Genomic DNA, 15995 nt, shown 5'->3' with positions numbered 1-15995 from the left:
TCCAAGTTTTCTGTAATTAGTATATTGTATGGGGGAAAGAATTCTGTGTGACTCTGGACAAATAAACCATCTATGCCTAGAGCCTTAATCTTCTCATCAAGAAAGATGAAGCCAATGCTACCTGCCTCACAGGGTTATTGGCGGTGAAATGAAAACCATGTGAAAGCCCCCAAACTGAGCCTGGAGCAAAGCAAGTGCTGCTGGATGCTGGTTCCTTCGTTCTTCTGTGGGCCTCACAGGGTCGCACGAGAAGATGGCGATGGGATAGAGGTGGGGCACCTGGGAATAAACTGAGGAAACTGATGTGAATCACGAGGCTTTAAAAATTCCCTGAGGTAGTGTGTTCAGTAGATAGACCTCATCTCCGGAACCATATGGAATCTTTGCTCCCAACCTGTTGGTAACATGTTTCCAGCGGTCATTCTGAGGCGCAGTCTGCAATGATAACCCAGGACAGGCATCTCAGGTTGGCTGTGAGGATCAGACATAGAGCAGACACAGCCCAACCCAGGCCTCTCAACCCCAAGGCCTGGCTTAAGAATAGACCTTTGCCCTCATCTCCAAACCACCCCTCTCAGACCCCAGGGGTAGTGTCAGTCGCTCAGTCCAGTCCATCTCTTTACAGTCCCACAGACTGTAACTCACCAGGCTCCTTTGTCCATGGAATTTTCCTGGCAAGAATACTGAAGTGGGTTATCATTTCCTTCTTCAGGCTCAGACCCCAGAGCAGGACCGAAAGAAGAGGGTTTCCAGACTGCCTCATCCTTACACCACTTCTTGGGCTGGTAATAGATATTTTTAAACGAATTTTACAATTACTCTGTGAACGCATGCTATATTGCTTTTGATCTTGTGCTTTTAAAGCAGTCCTTGGTTAAATGAGTCACATTTAATGGGATTTCCAATTCGTGCTCCTCCATTAGGGCAGCCCTCTCCATCTTTGATGGGGCCGAAAATTAAGGCGTCTGGTGCATAGTAGGCCCTCAACGTGTCAGTTAATATTGTAAAAGCAATGATAATAAATCTGAAGTTGGGGAGCCTGGGGCCAGAGTACTGGGTGAAAGGTCGTCTTGAGCCTCGCCCGTCTTGAGCAGCCGGGCACAGCAACCCGGACGCCCTGTGGGTGTGGCGTGGCGTGCAAGGGTTCGGTCTGGGCCGCACCGCCCGAGTTAGCTCGGAAACTTTCGCAGTGGGCGGGCCGGACCCGCCCTCCCGGCGACCTCGAGCTTGGCCGCGCCATGGGCCCGTAGGCTGTAGCCGCCGAGGCGCTCTGTGATTGGCGAAGGTGCAGAGTGATTGGCAGGCAGACCGGCCGCTCAGCGGGCCGAGTCGGAGCCGCGTCCTCCGGGCCGCGTCGGGAGTGGAGGACGGCCTGCGGCCCCGCCCAGGCCCCGCCCAGGCCCCTCCCCTCCCCGCGCTGCTGCTTGCGCTCACGGGCTTCCACTGAAACCGGCACAGTCCGCTTGGTCCCGGCTGCTTTCCTTCGGCCCTGGTCTTTCCAGCTGCTGCCGATCAACTTTGTGGCGAGCTCGGAGGCCCAAGGGCGTCGCAGCGCCGCGTGAGGCCCACTCACGGGCCGGTGAGTACTTCGGGGCGAGGGGCGGTTGCAGCGGGACCTGGAAAGTGAACCGAGAGCACCTGGACTGGCCGCCCGCCTCGGCCTCAGTTTCCCCATCTGCGCGGTGGGCGGCTGGTACCAGTGTTCCCTGCAAGTTCCCCAGAAGTTGGAGGGCCAGGGCCCGTCCTCTCCGCGACACTCAGGGCTCCCCCTGCCCGGGCCTGGATTGCGGCTTCCTCCCGGGGATGCGCGCCCCCTCAACCCCAAGCCTGGGCTCCCCGGGCATCGTGGGGGCACCGCGCGCTCTGAGCACCGTCACGCCCACGAGCCCGGCTTCGAACCCTCCCCGCGCCCCGTCCCCCTCCCCGCCCCCGCCACCGCCAGCGGGAAAACCGGCCTCAGAGGAAGGCAGCTCTTGGCGCTGGGGACCCGGTGGGTGGAAGGGGGCGCCCCTGCCCCCTGCGTTCCACAGCGTGGATCTCGAGTTGCCCCGTCACGATGGCCCTTCCCCCGCGGCTCTCGGCCTGCTCGATGAGACCCTGAGCTGCCCTCAGTGCCCCTGGGGCCGCTGGAAGGCGCTTGTCACCCCCTACCCCGCCATGAGGGCTGCTGATGGTGTGTGTGTGTTGAGGGTCAGGTGATCCCAGCCCTCGGGGGAACATCAGTTTCTGCTTTGACAGATGGAAACTCTCTGGGAAATCTGACCCATCTCTTCTGGGTGTGATGGATCTGGGACCTCTCACACCAGTGGTTGTAGTTGATGTTAAGAAATTCCGAGGAACTAACACACAGTATTTGACTCTCCCAGCAGTCTTAGGGGTATGGGATTATGGACCCATTTGACAAATGAGGAAACCAAGGCTCATTAGGGTTTGATGACCTGCCCAAGACCCCACAGTGGATGGGGCAGAGCCTGGTGGAAATCAGTGCCCCTCCTGGGCAGTCGCTGAGAACAAATGCCTGCCTCTCCTCACCTTGGACAGTGACCCCTGGCACAGGGTCCATTTGTAAAGGGCTTTCCCTTCTTCCGGGATCCATCACTCAGGAAGCAGTGCCGGGGATACCTGGTGTGCTGGCTGTCTCCCTCACTACAGCCCCAGTGAGGAAGCCGTGCTGAGAAGCCCAGAGGTCACTCTTCCCTGCTGCTCGTCTCCAAGGGGCTGTGATTCTCACCGGTGCCCCCTTGGCATCTGACGGGGATTTGGAGGAAGGTTCCTTTATATTCTTGCTCCCCCCAGCAGCTGGGCCTTGACTAGACACAGGAAAGGTTGCCCGGAGACCACATCTCATCTTCTTTCCCAGATAGAAGGAATCTGGAGGGCTCCCCACTCAGGCCACCCCTGCCCCTCCCAGGCCAAGTCTGGATAGGCCTTTGGGGGCTGGTCACAGAGGGGATCCTAGTTCAGTCCCCAAAATGCCTGGACAGAGACCAAACCCTGGTCCACGATGCTGGTGATGAGAGGGTTCTGGTAGAGAGGTTGCTCCATGCTTCAAATGACTCCGTCCCCTCCCTCAGATCCCCTCCCAGAAAGTGGCACCACCACCATGGCCCTGCCCCATCAGTCAGACCACATTCTGCTTCCACACCCTCTCGTTCAGTTGGGGATGCTCTTGTCTCTCCTGGCCCAGGAATTGTCCTTAGATGCCTGCCCCAGGCCAGGCCTCCTCACTTTCCCTGGAAGGCTGCCCGGCTCCCTCCTTGGTCTCCCTGGCCTGTCCCCACACAGCCTGGATGGGCCTCAAACTGCCACTGCCCTGCAGCTCAGCCCTCAGTTTTCCTTCTGCCCAGGGCTCAGCCCCAGCACCAAGCCTGGCACTTGTTTAGGGCCTGCCCCAGCTTCCTGGCTGTCCACTCAGCCTCTGTTCTCCTCCCTGTGTCCTCTGCCCAGTCTCAGTTCTGTGCCACTTGCACCTTCCCCACCACGTTGCCATCTCCTTCTCTGTCCACTGCCTTTTCTCCTGGGCAGTCCCCCACTGAAATGCCCAAACACCTCCGTTCTTCCCCCTCCTTCACCCTTGCCTGGCTTGTCCTGAAGGCTTGGTCCAGGCCTCTCGTGGAGAATCCCCGCCCTGCTCCTTTCCCACGGCTGAGGTTGGACCCCTTCTGTGCCTGCTGCCCCCATCCCCCCACCCCTGCCAAGTAGGCCATCCTGGTGGTGGTTTGTTTAGGTGTCATCCTTCCCATCTGGACTGAGTTCACGAAGGCTGGCCCTGTGGGATCCTCAGTGGGGTGGGGAGGCCCAGCACAGGCCAGGCACAGAATCAGCCCACAGTCCATGCCCACTGACCCAGCCTGGCCAGGTGGGGGCATCCCCAGCCTGATTCCCCCTTAGTCCTGTGAACTTGGCACATTGGTAGAGCTGGAATGTTCCTTGGTTTGGCCCTTAAGACTCTGGGACAAAAATAGATACCTGGGAATCTCCAAGGGCTTTGTGCCCTTGTCTTGACCAGCCTCGTGCCAGGAGGCTGGGCTGTCCAGGCCAGAGCAGACATCCCAGACCCTGCGAACCCCGGAACCCTCTAGCTTTGGGCTCAGTCACAGATGGGTTTCAGGATTAACGTTTTGTTGTAATTCCAGAAACCTTCACATTCATTATAGAAAATTAGGGGAGCATATTTAGAAAAAAGAATAAAATAAAACTACCTCAGTGGCTCAGTGGCATAAAGAATCTGCCTGCCAATGCAGGAGACGCAGGAGACAGGTTCGATCCCTGGGTTGGGAAGTTTCCCAGGAGGAGGAAATGACAACCCACTCCAGTATTCTTGCCTGGGATATCCCATGGACAAAGGAGCAGGGCAAGCTGCAGTCCATGGGATCACAAAGAGCTGGACATGCCTGAGGACTGAGCACACACCTAGCCTCTTCACCCAGATGTAAACACTATTGCTATCTGTTGGAGGGGGTGCATTTTATTCCATCTTTTTCTACAGATGCATTTTGTTTTCATCTAAATAGACTCAGGGCAGTATCTAATGCTGCTTTAAATCCTGCTCAACAGAGTTATACAAACATGTCCTTACCTTTAAATATTCTTACGCAAGTCGTGGCTAATGGCTGTATAGTGTAGCAGCATCTAGAGGGGCTGTGAGTTTCACATCTGCCCTCTCTGGACGGCGCTGGAATGTATGATGGACACACCTGAGAGGTGTTCTGTAAGAGCAGAGACGTGGAGGTCCACAGTTGGGTGTGATTGTGGGGTGGGTGTGAAACAGTGGGCATCCCAGGTTATTCCCTTGCAGCTAGCATCAGAGTTCGTGAATGTCTTTGAGTCTTCCCCTGAGGGCATGTTTCAGAGGTGGGGTGGTCCCCTGGGGGTGGAGAGCCGAGTGGGCGTGGCCCTTATAAGCAAGGGTTAGAGAGCTTGGGAGAGGGCAGTGGCAACCCACTCCCCCTACTCTTGCCTGGAAAATCCCATGGACAGAGGAGTCTGGTGGGCTGCCGTCTATGGGGTCGCACAGAGCCAGACACGACTGAAGTGACTTAGCAGCAGCAGCAGAGAGCGTGCGCTGAAGTCCACATGCTGCCCTTCTCCCCCTGTCGGTAGTTGTGTGGTCCCAGCAGCCCCCTTCCAGGGGTGGCAGACCCTCAACTGAGCTCTGTGGTTGCTGGCGTTTTTGTGTTTTGCTGGGGTAAAATTATGCCTGGGTGCTCATGTGGAAAGAATGCCGGCCACTCTGGATCTGACACAATGACAGGTTCCAAGCCACTGCCCTGACCCTGGGGTGGCAGTCGGGTTGACCACCCCCCTTCTCGTAGGCATTGGAGGAGCCCTGGAGATGGGGCGGAGCGCGATGCTGATGCTCTCGTTCTGTGGTTGGGATTCAGGATGCCGGCAGGGCCGGAGGGAGGGACCTGCTTTCTCTGGTCACACAGTGAGATGGGGCCGGCTCTTCTCCAGCCAGGGCTCCTCCCCCCAGGCCAGACTACCTCAGATGTACCTTGCAAAGCACGGAGGCAGGTATTCTGAGTGAATGAGATGCCGGAAAGAAGACTGTCAGAGAAGGAAGACCAGACACCACTGTGGGTCCCTCCACCAGGAGAGCATCTGTGGTCTCTGTGACCTATCCATGGCGATGGGTCATCTTGTTTGTTTTTAAGTAATAAGGCGTTTGATCCATAAAAGTTTCAGGAAATCTGAAAATTAATCCTCCTCTGTTCGTCCATTTTCACTAACTAGAGATTTCACTTTAAAAGTTTCATTGTGATTGTAATGTGACATGCACGATACTTAGCCCAAGATGCCAGCCAGGGAAGCTACCTGTTCTCCTGAAATTTCTATTATAAGGTGGCTCTCAACTGAATGTGCCTTTGTTTTGCACTTGGGAGAAATGGTGCTTTTTTTAATGGTTGGTAGTTTGCAGGCTGGTTTCTCTTTCTTCACACCCTTGTGCCCCAGAGCACCCCTTCATTGGAGGCATTATTCCTTCTGCACAGATGGGTGAAGTGAGGCCTTGTGAGGTTTTGTGCTCAGTCGCTCAGTTGTCCGCCTCTCTTTAACCCCATGCACTGTAGCCCGCTAAGCTCCTCTTTTCTGTCGGATTTTCCAGGCAAGAATACTGGAGTGGGTTTTCATCTTCTCTTCCAGGGGATCTTCCCAAACCAGGGATTGAACCCGCGTCTCTTGCGTCAGGTGGGTTCTTTACCACTAAGCCACCAGGGAAGCCCTAAGTAGCTAATGAAAGGTAGAACTGACATGCACTCCCTGTGTTGGCTATTGGTGGAAAAATTGTGTCCTGATGGTGAGGGATGGTGCTGTCCCTCCTGACCCGTCCTTCCTTGTAGATGGGGAGACAGACAGGTGTGAGTTCTTCTTGTCCACCTGGCAGAGAGAGGGCTCTCCAGGAGACATGCCCTGGGTGCTGTGTGGTTACCTGAGAGCAGGTGATGGAGACAGGACTCGGGGCAGAGGCAGCTGGGAAACTCCCAGAAGGGGGCGAGTTGGGCCCTTGATTTGAACGACGTGTCGGAGCAACATGTCAGATTGGTCCTGGCGGAGAGGACACTTCCAGGTCTGGGGGGCGCTTCAAGAGCTAAGGCATGGGGGTCACAGAACTGTAGGTTTGGAAGTGAGTGGTGGGGGAAGGGAAGGCACGGTGGGGCTGGATCGCAGAGGCAGGTGGGCAGATTTTGAGAGGCCTCTTTTTCAGAAATGAGGTCTTTCTGAATGAGAGGCTCTGTGGTTTTGAATTCTAGCTCCAAGACTCTGAGCTACGAGGCCTTGGGAAGGGATCTCACCTTTCTGGAGCCAAGGTTGCTGTCTGTGAAAGGGGGTGAGCGTGGAAGGACAGGTTATCTCACCATCCATCGCAGCCGGGTAACAGCAGGACGCTCCTCCTGGGCCAGCCACCCCCACCTGCACCCCCAGGAGAAATCGGTGGGAATTGCTAAGAAGGGCACATTCCAGACATGCTTGTTGCGTTGTTAGTAGTGACAGAGGATCCCTGGTGTAAGTCAGCTCTCCGAAGGCCCGCTGCCCTCTGCAACTCCAGGAAGGTAGCACTTGATTCCGGGGCAGTGGGAGCCACAGGAGATGGTGAGGTCAGACGTGACTCCGCGTGGTTTGTCTCCGATCGGCCGGGGACCTGCACAGCTGGGTTCTGTCTGCAGAATTCACGGCTGACTTTCCCCGCCCCCCTGCAGCTGGCCGCCCGCCCACGGGGCCTGCCTGCCCGTCTACCCAGATGATGGATTTCACAAAAGTTGCCTCTTTGTTTGGTTCCCGGAAGCCTGGCGTTCGGGAACAGCACCGAGCACCGCATTGGTTTCCAAGCAGAGATCCGTGTGGCTTGATACGCTTTTGGTTCGCAGCCAAGGGGATGTTTTAAAATAAGGGCTCGGCCCCTCCAAGGGAGTCGTGCCCAGATTGAAATCTCCAGGGTCCTTTGGAGAATGAAGGTCTGATCTCTGGGGCCTCCTCTGACTCTTCCGGTGACGGCAGTCTCCAGGCACTCTTCAGGTACCCACTTTTGCAGGCTCAAGGGAGCCGGAGCTGGACACTTTGGATACCTGGGAGCCTGGCCCTTCCGATCTGTGATCTCATATAGTCCTCACAGTACCCCCATTTACAGTCGAGGAAACTGAGGGACAGAGAGGAATGTGACCCGCTCAGGACCCCAGAACTGGCAGCACAGTGGCCGTGGTGGGTTGGTCTGGGAGCCGGATTCCTCACCCCCGGCCTTTCCCTGCTCTGCTCTCATTTCCTCACCTCTGCTCTCATTTCCTCAAGGGTGAACGTGGCCTTGAGCCTGGGGTGGGGGCCATGGGATCCTTGGGGATACCCCACTCAGTGTACGCGGTCCTATCTGCTTCAGTGTCTGTGTCCATGGAAGCCCGTCCCCGCTCCCCAGGGCCCCGGTTTGGGGTCCTGGGGCTGGGGAAGGCCTGGAGCTCTCAGCCCCATAGTCCGGGGCTCATGGTCGCCCTCAGTTGTGTCAGTGGTGATTTTCGCCTTGTTGCTAAACAGCAGCATTGACTAATCGAGCCCTTTGCCCCTGTTTGTCATCAGCTCTCTTTGCTTGCCAGTCTGTTCCAGTCATCGGTTCCGACACACCAGCCCCCCGGTTTCCATCACCCACGTCTAGCATGGGCTCGTATCCGGTGCCGTCAGGCTCGCTGAGTTGTGTCCTGGGGGTCGAGCCTGGTGTGGGGGCTTTGGAGTTGGCCAGGCCTGACCACATCCTGCTCCAGGGGCTGTTCCCCCCACACCTGTCTTCCACGCCTCTTCCTCTCCCCTTTCCCTCCCTCCCTCTGCTTCTCATGTTTACTTTTTAAAAATATTTTATTATTCATTTATTTGGCTGTACCAGGTCTTCACTGAGGCATGCAGGATAATTTTGTTGCAGCATGTAGGATCGAATTCTCTGACCAGGGATTGAACCTGGGCCCCCTGCAATGGGAGCTCGGAGTTTTAGCCACTGGAACACCAGGGAATCCCCTCTCAAGTTTATTTTAAACTTCCACTTTGTGCCAGTGTATTCCTTTCGTAGAGCTCTAAGGAGAAATTGACAGAAGCTTGGTGGCTTTAAACAACAGAAATTTTTCGTCTCACAGCTCTGGAGGCAGAAGTCCGCGATCAGGATGTCGGCGGGGTTGGTTGTCCTGGGGGACTCTGTGGGAGAGTCCTTCCTTGTCTTTCCTGACTCTGGGTGTTGTTGGTGTCTCTGGGCCTGCAGCTGTGTCTCCTCCTCCACGTGGCATCCTCTCTGTCTCTGTGTTACCCTTTTATAAGGACCCCAGTCCTTGGATTAGGGACCACCCTAAGCCAGGATGCTCTCTTGTCAAGATCCTTGATTACATCTGCAAAGACCCCCGTCTTCCAAATAAGGTCCCTGCACAGATTTTGAGTGGACAGACTGGGAGACCAGCTTCATTCCAGCACAGCCAGATGCTGTGCCCAGGGCTCCATGTGGACCATCTCACTGAAGCCTCCCAACCTGCCACATCCCCATTTCTCAGATGAGTACACCTGAGGCTCGGGACTCAAGTCCTGGAGACTAAGGGCCCAGCTCATGGCTGCTGTGGGACCTGCCAGGCCAGCGGACCTTGAGCGAGTTTCCTCCCTCAATTTCCTCATCTGTAAAATGGGAGTGTCTTTGCGGGGGCTGTTGTGAGATTGAATGAGACCACGTGGAATGCTGGGCAGCGCCCTTCCATTTCCCTTTGCCATCCTGTCTCTCTACCAAAAGCTAGAGGCCAGGGCAGCCTGGGCTTGGCTGGCCTCATGTGTTTGATCCCCCGGTTTTTCTCGCATCAGAATGGCTTCCAGTGCCCCTCCTCTGAGCCCCTCCGGCGCCCAGCCTCCGCTGCCACCACAGCCACAAGCCCGCTCACGGCTCAACGCCACCACCTCGGTGGAGCAGGAGCTCAGCGGGGCGCCCCCCGCTCCTGGACCCCAAGTTGGACCTGGATCGGATGCGAGAGACCCAGCCGCTCCGGCCATGCCCCAGGCCTCGCGGGCCAGGAGCCGAGAGAGGATGGACAGAACAGGTAAGGGGCGGGGCCCGGGATGCCGGACTGTCCTCCGTGGGGGGTGTTTTGTGGGGGCCGTGGACACCTGGGTCCTGGCACGTGGGCCAGATGCCCCTGCAAGGTTCCTTCGCGGGTGGGCGTCCCCTGAAGTCGGGCCCAACCACTCCACCCAGGCCTGTCGACTCCCACCTCCCAGCAGGGTTTGCTCCCAAGTTCATAGACTTGGGCTGCAGCAGATGTCATGCTTCCTTCCTTTTTTTATCATCGAATGCACCGGCTCCCACCTGCTCAGCGACTCGGCAGGTGGTCTGCATCAGGCACTGTGTGGTGGGAGGTGGCGGGAGCCAGGCTCCCCTCTGGTCCCCCCCAGCACTCGGGGCGGCCCACGTCATCATCCCTTGTCCACCATGGCCACTTCTCAGGTGACCGTTCGGTCAAGTCCCTCTGCCTGGTCTGGGGGCCCCCCGTGGCCACTGCCCTTTGAGGCCAGCTGACACCCTGGAATTCCTGGCCCCTGGCCCCTGGCCCAGGTCCCTGCTGCCCTCTGGACCACCATCCTCCATGCCCAGGCCCAGCAGCCAAGGATGGCCCCAAACCCCAGTCCACTCTTGGGCCCCCCACTCAGGTTTCCAGTCTGTCCCAGGAAGCACTTCTCAGGGGCTGAGATGAGATAGTGTGAGGCCCCAGGTGGGCTGGGACTGCTGGTTGTCATGCCATTGACATTGGGGGAGGGTCGCCAGGGTTTGGTCAGTCTACCTGCTGTTCACTGAGCACGGCCTGGTGCCAGCCCTGAGCGGCCATTACCTGGTGGCACAGGTGAGCCCTGCCTCTAAGGGGTCCACAGTCTCCCAAAACATGGGGCCTGGGGATCACAGAGGTGGCCCTGGTGCTGGGCTGGGGAGGGAGCTGGAGGCCTGCCTTGGGAAGAGAGGATGCCTGAGCAAGTTGGAGCTTGCAGCGAGGAGAGAGCACAGCACGGGCAAGGGCCGGAGGGAAGAACTGACCTCGCCTTGGGTGGGCTTGGCCTGGAGAGAGCCCTGGACCTCCTGGGTGACGGGGTGGAAAGAAGGTTGGAAGGATCGGATGTGTGATGCTCGTGTGTCAGGCTTGAGGTTGAGCTACAGCAGGAGTGAGCAGGACCGGGCAGTGGGCTATAACAGGAGCTGTTGTGAAAGGCTCCTTTGCGCTTCGGGGGCTGTTGTAGGTAAAAAAAGCCTCAAGCCTTGCTGTCAGTTTCATAAAAGCAAGGATCCCTGGGTCTCCGGCTGTGATGTTTGGGGAAAATATAGCTGGCATCAACGTTACTTTTTCTAATAACTCACGCAGTGCTTCTCAGTATGTCTGTCTTGTACTCACAGTGACCAACCCCGTGAAATAGGGGCCTTGGCTTTCACTGTAGGTACAGTGATCAAAACAGAGCCCGCTGGGGACACAAGCTCCAGGAATGGTGAAAGCCCCGCGGCTTCTCTTCATGGCTCACTGCCTGTTAGACTTTCTGACCTCTGCCCACAGTAAGAAATACATGTACCGTAGTCATAACCTGGCGCCCACGCCCACGTGCCTGCAAGCACACAACACACGCGCACGCACACGCAGTGGGAATGGAAATTTCCAAAGCAATACTTGCCTTTACTGTGTGCCTGGCTGTCTGGTAGGTCTCCATGATCTTGCTTTTATGTGCAAACAAATGCTGCTTTGGGCAGTTCAGTTGGTTCTGTGACCTTCTGGGTCGACGTCTGCAGTTTGAAAACCGCTGTCTGGTTTGGCGCCAGTGCTGATTTCCTGCCCACCCCGGCTGGGACGCCAGAGCACGCGTCTCTCCATACGAGCTGTTTATGTATGGAGCATCCGGAGCCACGAGGTGGTGCAGGAAGGGTACAGACAGCCGGGGTGGGACGCTTGGCTGGGCTATCGACCTTGAGCTGTGTGCCCTCTCCTGGGAATTGGGAGGCCTCTCTGAGACTGTTTCTGTGAAGTTAGAGCAGCCACGTGGAGCCTGCATGCTGGGACCTCATGCTCATCAGCCCAGCGCGTGGGACGCAGTGCTGAGTCAAGGCCCCTGGTCCCTTAGGTGCCTGTGTGGTGGTGTGGGGGAAGGGGTCCGTGCCTCGAGCTGCAGAACCCGATGTGCTGCGTGGGTGTCATCAAGCCTTCCCCCCACCCCCACCCCTCTCCAGGCCCCTCCTGGGGCATCACCATGTGCATTGAGGCATCTGTCCAGTTTTAGGGCCCCACCCAGTCCCTCTTGGGTGACCGGCCTTAACCTCAGCTTCGGGCCCTGTGTGTATGCAGCAGCTTCGTGTGAGTGTCAGCCTCTTCTCTCCCCCTGGGAGGCTTGTGCTGCAGACTGTGTGTGCGTGCGCGCGCATGTGCGTGTGCTTTCTCGTGATTTGCACCAGCACAAGGCAAGATGTCGTGACCTTTGTGGTCACAGGGTCCTCCTCTCCCCCAGGTGCTCCGTGTAAGTTAAGGGGGTCTCAGCCCCCACCCCACCCTTCTCCTGCTCAGCCAGCCTTGTCGTTTCGTTTTTCCCCTTGAGAAGCCGGCTGCCTGAGGTGACCACCTCCAGCTCAGTACCACCCCTACTCCGTGCAGAGGCACCAGACGCGTGGTGGCAACACCTGCCAGGTGCCCTGTGAACCTGGAGGCTTTACGTGACCCCTTACGGCAGCCTGAGAGGAGGGCTCTGTCCGTGTCCCCATTTAGAGACCAGGAAACCGAGCCCCTGCCTTGCCAGAGTGGCCAGCACTGAGTGATGGTGGGTGTAGGGGTGACCTCAGTCTCCTGTCCCATAAGGCCCCCTGCCCCCAGCAGAGCTGCAGGGACCTCCAGACTCTGGAGGGTGAACCAAGCCTGAGCTCCCCTGTGTAATCGTGCTGGACTAATGCCCAGCTTACCCCAGAAACACACCCACTGGGCCCTTCTGAGCTCCACATCTCCTTCAGAGATCTGTGTTTTGTCTCCAAGTCCTTTGGGCAGACCCGGGCCTGATCTGGAATCTTGGTCTAGCCGCAAACACCACCCTGCAGCCGCAGGGCGTGGAGACCAGGGCTGGAAACATGCTTGGTTTCAATCTGGGTGAAGCAAAACAGCCTCCGAGGACAGACCGAGTCAAGACTGCCAGTTTCAGATAAGGAGAGTCAGGAAACAGATGTGGTCTTGATTGGCTTCTGTCCCCAAGGGGAGGTGCGGAGAGTACTGAGTGAGTTCTGGGCAGGTTGGCAGCCTTGGGCTCCCGACCCCACACTTCTGGGCTGTGCAGCGTCCCTTTCCTTAGTGCCGTCACCATCGCTGAATTGAACACACAGACCCTGCCCTGCCAGCCCTGCACAGCTCAGAGATCATCCACCCAGGGAGGGATTGGGGTTAGTTTTCATTAACTCCCCTGTCCATCTAGCAAAGTCTGAGCATCGGTCAAGTACCAGTAAGTAACAGCAAGAGGAAGATGGCATCACACCTCCCAGGTTAGGCCTTGCTTGTGGTCCTTGTCTGCGTTAACTCGCTTCTCCAGCCACATCCAGTTCAGTTCAGTTCAGTCGCTCAATTGTGTCCAACTCTTTGTGAGCCCACAGACTGCAGCACGCCAGGCTTCCCTGTCCATCACCAACTCCTGGAGTCTCCTCAGACTCATGTCCATTGAGTCGGTGATGCCATCCAACCATCTTATCCTCTGTCATCCCCTTCTCTTCCTGCCCTCAATCTTTCCCAGCATCAGAGTCTTTTCAAATGAGTCATCTCTTCACATCAGGTGGCCAAAGTATTGGAGTTTTAGATTCATCATCAGTCCTGATGAACAGTTGGGACTGACTCCCTTTAGGATGGACTGGTTGGATCTCCTTGTAGTCCAAGAGACTCTCAAGAGTCTTCTCCAACATCACAGTTCAAAAGCATCAATTCTTCAGCGCTTAGCTTTCTTTATAGTCCAACTCTCACATCCATACATGACCGCTGGAAAAACCATAGCTTTGACTAGATGGACCTTTGTTGGCAAAGTAATGTCTCTGCTTTTTAATATGCTGTCTAGGTTGGTCATAGCTTTTCTTCCAAGGAGCACGCATCAGGGGTTAAGTAGAGGGCCCCAGGCCACCAGCTGGTGAGGGGTCAAGTTGAGATGGAACATAGTCTGCGAGTCTGTGCTCAGCCACCGTGATAGCCTTCGGTGGCAGCGGTGACCACAGATGGAGCTCTGGAGTGCCCGGGGCCCTGGGCCTGCCTCCTGCATCGCGGCTCTGAGCAGTGCCCTGCGTACCAGCACAGCAGGGATGGCCAGGGTCGGAGCCCAGGCTGGTCTTCAGACTCAGGCGGGTGAAGGCTCAAGGGAAGGGAGAGACAGAAGAACCAAGTAACTCTGTCCTCTGTGGGGGGCGCCAGGCAGGGGCCGCGGAGGACGAGGCGCCCTCTCTGCCAACCTCGGTGGGTTGCAGGGTTCACAGGCCCTCAGGAGTGCCAAGTCCACAAGGCCTCCAGTTCTGAGTGTGGGGCTGGCACTCGCTGAGGTGGCCACAGGGCTGCAGACAGGAATGGTGTCTGGAACCCCTGGTGAGGGTTCCGTTTGCCAGGAAGCATACACCGCAGTGTTAACTGAGGGCCTGCCCGGCGGGTGCAGGAGACGGTGGGCAGGGCAGGCAGGGCCCACCTCTAGGAGGGAGACCCCGGGTCAGTGAAGGGAGGCCCAAACGATGCAAGACACACAGGGCGTGAGGGCTCCAAGGTTGGTGGCTCTGGGCAGCGGTTGGACGTGGGGTCAAGAGGTCAGACAGTCTCAAGTAGGGCCTCAAGGGTCAGGATATGGGGAATGGGTGTTCTGGGGAGCATTAAAGCCTTTAAATGAGAGGAGCAGCGTGATTTCTGTTACATGGAGATGACCGTGGACAACCGTGGGAGCTGAGGCCAGTGGCGATGCAGGGCTGTGGGTGGACTGGGCTTTAGGGGAGAGGCCTCTGGCTGGAGTCATCAGGTGGGCCTGGGGGGTGGGCAGGCGGTTTCGCAGTGGGGTTCAGAGCTGGACAGCAGGAATGGGCCCTGAGGAAGGCCAGGAGGTGAGAGGAAGGCTGGGATGTGATGGGGTGAGGGGCTGGATGCAAAGCGCTGAGTCCCTGCTTCCCTGGGGACAAGTCACAGCCATAAAAACTCAGTTTCTCCTTGTCCGGTGGAGGTGCTGTCGTGATGATCTCAGGAGCTCTGTACCTGGATTATTTATCCTGACTCTGATGGAAGCCCTGATCTGTCTGGTTGCCGTAGCATCCCTGTGATCCCCTCACTCTAGGATGACCTGTCGTGAGGACAGATGGCTGGGGCAGTGAGGCTCTCTTGGGTCTGGTGGCTTCCTCAGATCTCAGGAAACTGGACAATATGCCCTTCATCCCTTACCTTTCCCCTCCTCTTTGAATTCCGAGTCTTGGGTGTCACCTCCTCCGAAAAGCCTCTCCCATCAGGATTGATGACTCCTGGCGCCTCCATAGATTCCACTGTTGGACTGTGGCTGTCCTCGCTGGCACCCTGGGTGGGCAGGGAAAGCTGGCGCTCCTACCTCTTTTGGCTCAGTGCCCTTGGCTCCCGGCATCTAGACCGGTCCAGGGCAGGTGCTTGGCAAATGTCTGCTGGATGAGTGATGAGGGGCAAGGTCCATGACTCCTGCTCGGGCCTGTGGGAAGCTGGGACCTCCTGGCTGGGACCCCCGCCTTAGAACTCAGCCAGGCCCCTGGGAGAGACAGGGTCGCAAGGCTTTGTCCTTCCTGTGTGTTCATGAGAGCCAGCATCTCGAAGGCTGATGGGGCACCCCCGGGTGCAGGGTGACCCAGCTGCCCACACTGATAAGGACACGCGGGATGCCCTTGGGTTCTTGTCACCTTTCCCTCAGTTCAGCCCACGCAGCGGGCATCAGGAGAGGACCAGGGACTCTGGGAGGCCAAGGCCTTGCCACGGGGCCAGTGAGTAAGGATGTAGAAGGGCAGCAGCCCCAAGAGACAGGAGCAACACAGTTGCTCACTGCGTGTTTCAGATTGTGCTCTTCTTCTCAGAGCCTTTGGCGTGCATTCAGCAATTTAAACAATGCGCTCCAGCCAATCTAGATTGCAGCGGCCGGGTGAAACTGGAAGCCAGCTTCTCTCTCTAGCTCCCAGCTGACTCCAGGAGAACTTGGTGGACATCAAGGGGCTGGCAGAGCCCTCGGGGCTGCTGGGAGGGGGTGACTGAGGCTCCCCAGCCCACGAACCTGGGATGGTCCTGAAGAGTGGGAGCGTTTGACTTGCTCAGTACTCATCCTTGTCCATTTCTGCTTAGAACCTGCTCAGATCAGGAAGTTGAGCTTGGCAGTTCAATCTGTGGGCCACACATGTCCCAGGCGCTGTGCGAGGATTTGGGGAGACAGAGCTGGAGACCCTTCCTTGTCGGTCCCCCATCCATTCACCCCTCTGTCTGTTCAGCATTTGCTGATCTGTGTCCTGCCCCAGAGGATGGAGATGGGCC

At 57.2% G+C, this 15995-nt stretch overlaps 1 protein-coding gene across 4 annotated transcripts in view; it reads left to right on the top strand.

The window, feature by feature from the left end:
• The window catches only part of WFS1 (wolframin ER transmembrane glycoprotein), a 44677-nt gene that overhangs the window by 11486 nt on the left and 17196 nt on the right, over nucleotides 1-15995 (top strand). For 2 of the 4 annotated variants that reach the window (XM_042251622.2, XM_042251623.2), the window contains one exon: nucleotides 9313-9545. In XM_042251622.2, coding sequence (XP_042107556.1) covers nucleotides 9314-9545 — 232 coding nt within the window. In that variant the 5' untranslated portion in view covers nucleotide 9313. Of the gene's footprint in view, nucleotides 1-1445; nucleotides 1580-7410; nucleotides 7516-9312; nucleotides 9546-15995 lie in introns of those variants that run through there. The other 2 variants (XM_027971171.2, XM_042251624.2) reach the window with 2 other exon arrangements.

This window comes from Ovis aries, chromosome 6, assembly GCF_016772045.2.
Source record: "Ovis aries strain OAR_USU_Benz2616 breed Rambouillet chromosome 6, ARS-UI_Ramb_v3.0, whole genome shotgun sequence".
Taxonomy (NCBI): Eukaryota; Metazoa; Chordata; class Mammalia; order Artiodactyla; family Bovidae; genus Ovis; species Ovis aries.
The sequence above is the reverse complement of the archived record's forward strand: the minus strand, read 5'-3'. Positions and strand labels throughout refer to the sequence as shown.